Source organism: Austrofundulus limnaeus, unplaced genomic scaffold, assembly GCF_001266775.1.
Source record: "Austrofundulus limnaeus strain Quisiro unplaced genomic scaffold, Austrofundulus_limnaeus-1.0 Scaffold2234, whole genome shotgun sequence".
Classification (NCBI taxonomy): Eukaryota; Metazoa; Chordata; class Actinopteri; order Cyprinodontiformes; family Rivulidae; genus Austrofundulus; species Austrofundulus limnaeus.
Window position 1 is genome coordinate 3431 of NW_013954636.1, and position 2660 is coordinate 6090.

The 2660-nt window shown below is 40.0% G+C and overlaps 1 protein-coding gene across 1 annotated transcript in view; it reads right to left on the minus strand.

Annotated features, from left to right (window-relative positions):
• Window positions 1–2161, minus strand: part of LOC106537301 (myoblast determination protein 1 homolog) — a 5533-nt gene extending 3372 nt beyond the window's left edge. Inside the window, exons 1-2 of the mRNA XM_014034688.1 lie at window positions 1383–2161; window positions 231–294 (exon numbers count right to left, since the gene is read on the minus strand). Coding sequence (XP_013890142.1) covers window positions 231–294; window positions 1383–1946 — 628 coding nt within the window. The 5' untranslated portion in view covers window positions 1947–2161. The remainder of the gene's footprint in view (window positions 1–230; window positions 295–1382) is intronic.
• Between the last annotated feature and the right edge of the window lie 499 nt (window positions 2162–2660).

The window sequence follows — 2660 nt, forward strand, 5'->3', positions numbered from 1 at the left end:
ATTTTACCCAAATTCCATTTTCCTTTTGTGTTTTTTTTCTAACACCTACGGTTTTAGTATTTAACGATAATCTTTCTTAAGAAAACATTTGATTTGTCAAATTTCAGTAAATTGTCATGGAAATTTTAAGAAACGTTCAACAAACAGTACAACACCAGCATGGAAGTGCTTGAAAATCTGCTGGTAAATAATTTAAAGGCCAGATTTGAAAAGTAAAGGGTTTTCTTCACCTGTTGATGTCTCTGAGAAATAAGAGCTGCTGATTGATCGATTTGTTGTTTCATTGAAGTCCATCTGAAAAAAAAAGGAAAAAAACTGAAAAAACATCATTTAAAGTTGAAATGTTGCCACATATTAACCTGCAGCTGAAAAAATGCAGGAAGGAAATGTTATTTGATTCCAAGCTAAATTACAAGATCATTATTTTTGAATTGGTAAATTTATTACACAGCCATGATTTAACAAAACATGTTTTTCTATTATTCTACATTTTTATTACATTTAGACTGAGGAAGACTTTTTCAAACTTTGCAAATAGGAGGTAAAATTCAAAATTTCAATTAAATGAAGCAAAAAAAAAATTGAAGTTTCAGTATCAGATACTGTTAAGGTTTTCAGGAGCTGTTTTATCAAACCTGAGGGGAGATCTGAAGGTTGAATGAAAACCAGTCTCATGGCAAAAACAAAACAAACCAAAACAAAACAAAACATGAGCAGAAATAAAAAGAGCTGAAAAATAGGGGAAGAATGAGTCAAATAAGTGAGAATGAGACACAGAGATCCTCTAACCTCCAGGATGGTTTTATTATTTAAGCCTGGGTTTATTTGATTGAATGTCACGTTAAAGGGTTAAACTGTCTGATGTTTAAAGGGCCCAACAGTTTTAAAGCTGCATAATAAGAACCTGTTAAACTTTACAGCTCACTTAAAGGGTTTAATGTTGGCAGAAACAATGCTTTGTTTACTTCCACATCATTTTATACCCAAGTTAAACCTAAACCAGATATTAGGAATAAATTATAAAAACAATATAAGTGTTTTCACTGTTGTCATTTGAAACAAACAGCTGCTGTAATAAAAACATTTATAATTAACAAACACAATAAAGCAGTGTTTGATGTGAGAGACGTGTTATTATTATTAATATTTTATTATTATTGAATTTTTTTTTTACTAAAACCGCAGAAATGTTGAAGCTTCTGTTAAAATAAAACATTGTTAGTATTATTATATTTAGGACTAAAAAACCTCAAACAAAACAGAGACTAATTCTGACTTCTTTAAGAAATCAAGCTGGATAACCTGATAAAGTTTGAATGAACCTGAAACCATTAGAAAGGGTCACCTCGGACCCTCGGACCCTTTCAGCCCCTCGGACTCACCGCGCCATCGGAACAGTTGGAGCGGGGGCTGGACGCAGCGGAGTCCGCGCTGCGGAGCTCCAGCAGCGGGTAGAAGCCGTCCTCCTGGCCGCTCCGCAGCAGCGCCTGCAGGGACTCGATGTAGGTGATGGCGTTCCGCAGGATCTCCACTTTGGGCAGCTTTTGGTTCGGGTTCGGGTTCCGGCTGGGTGTAGTCGTGCAGCGCTTCAGGGTCTCGAAGGCGTCGTTGACCCTGCTGAGCCGCCGGCGCTCGCGCATCGTCGCCGCCTTCCTCCTGTCCGCGCTGGTGGTCTTCCTCTTGCAGGCCTTGCAGGCCCACAGCAAGCACCGGGACGCCTGGTGGAGGCCGCCCGGCGCGCGCACGTGTTCGCTGTCCCGAGCCTCGGTGTGGAGGAAGGCCGGCGGAGAGGATGAGGAGGATGAGGAGGAGGAGGAGGGGATGTCCGGCTTCAGTAGACCCAGCCGCGGGTCCAGGTCCTCGAAGAAGCGCATGTCGTTGAAACAGGGGTCATCGTAGAACTCATCTGCTGGGGGGACGGAGAGGGACAGGTCTGACAGGTCCATGACCCGGTCAGGGTTCGGATTAGAGCTGAAAAGTCCAAATGAAGGATCCGGTCCCAAAGGTTTAGAGTGGGTCAGCTGTCGACCCGGATCCTGCTCTTATACATCGGACTGGAGCAGAGGGTTGGGTCAGTGGTCTTGGAGGTCCGACCAGTCGGTTCGAAGGAGGGCCGCCCCGCCAGTCCACCCATCACAAGAAAAACCACACTGATGTCATTTGTCTTTTGTTTGTCTAAAACATTTTTTACTTATTGTTTTACAAAAAGATTTAAAGTGAAAATAAAAATCATGATAAGAAAAAAGAAAGCCTCGCTGGATCAGATGTTTTTATTTTAATTTATATAATAAAGAAACAGTCTGAACAAAATGAGCAGTCTGTTATAGAGTGAAAAATTAAACTGTTTAAATAAAAATATTTATGAAACAATAAAAACAAAAAGCAAAAATATTAAGATGCAATAAGAGAAATTAAAACATGACAAACGAGTTGCTGCTGGTCTGAAGAACAAATTTATGTGTAGGCCGCCACGAAGATGTGAGCATTTATAAATGGACGAAAAATAATAATATTTGACCATCACTCACTGCTGAAGGTAAAGGTAGTTTTGCATGTCTCTCTGTTAGTAAAATATCCACAGATCAACAAGTTATTATTTGATGACTGTTATAAACACTAAATGAACCATTTGAAAACATTCTTGTCATTAGCATGATGAG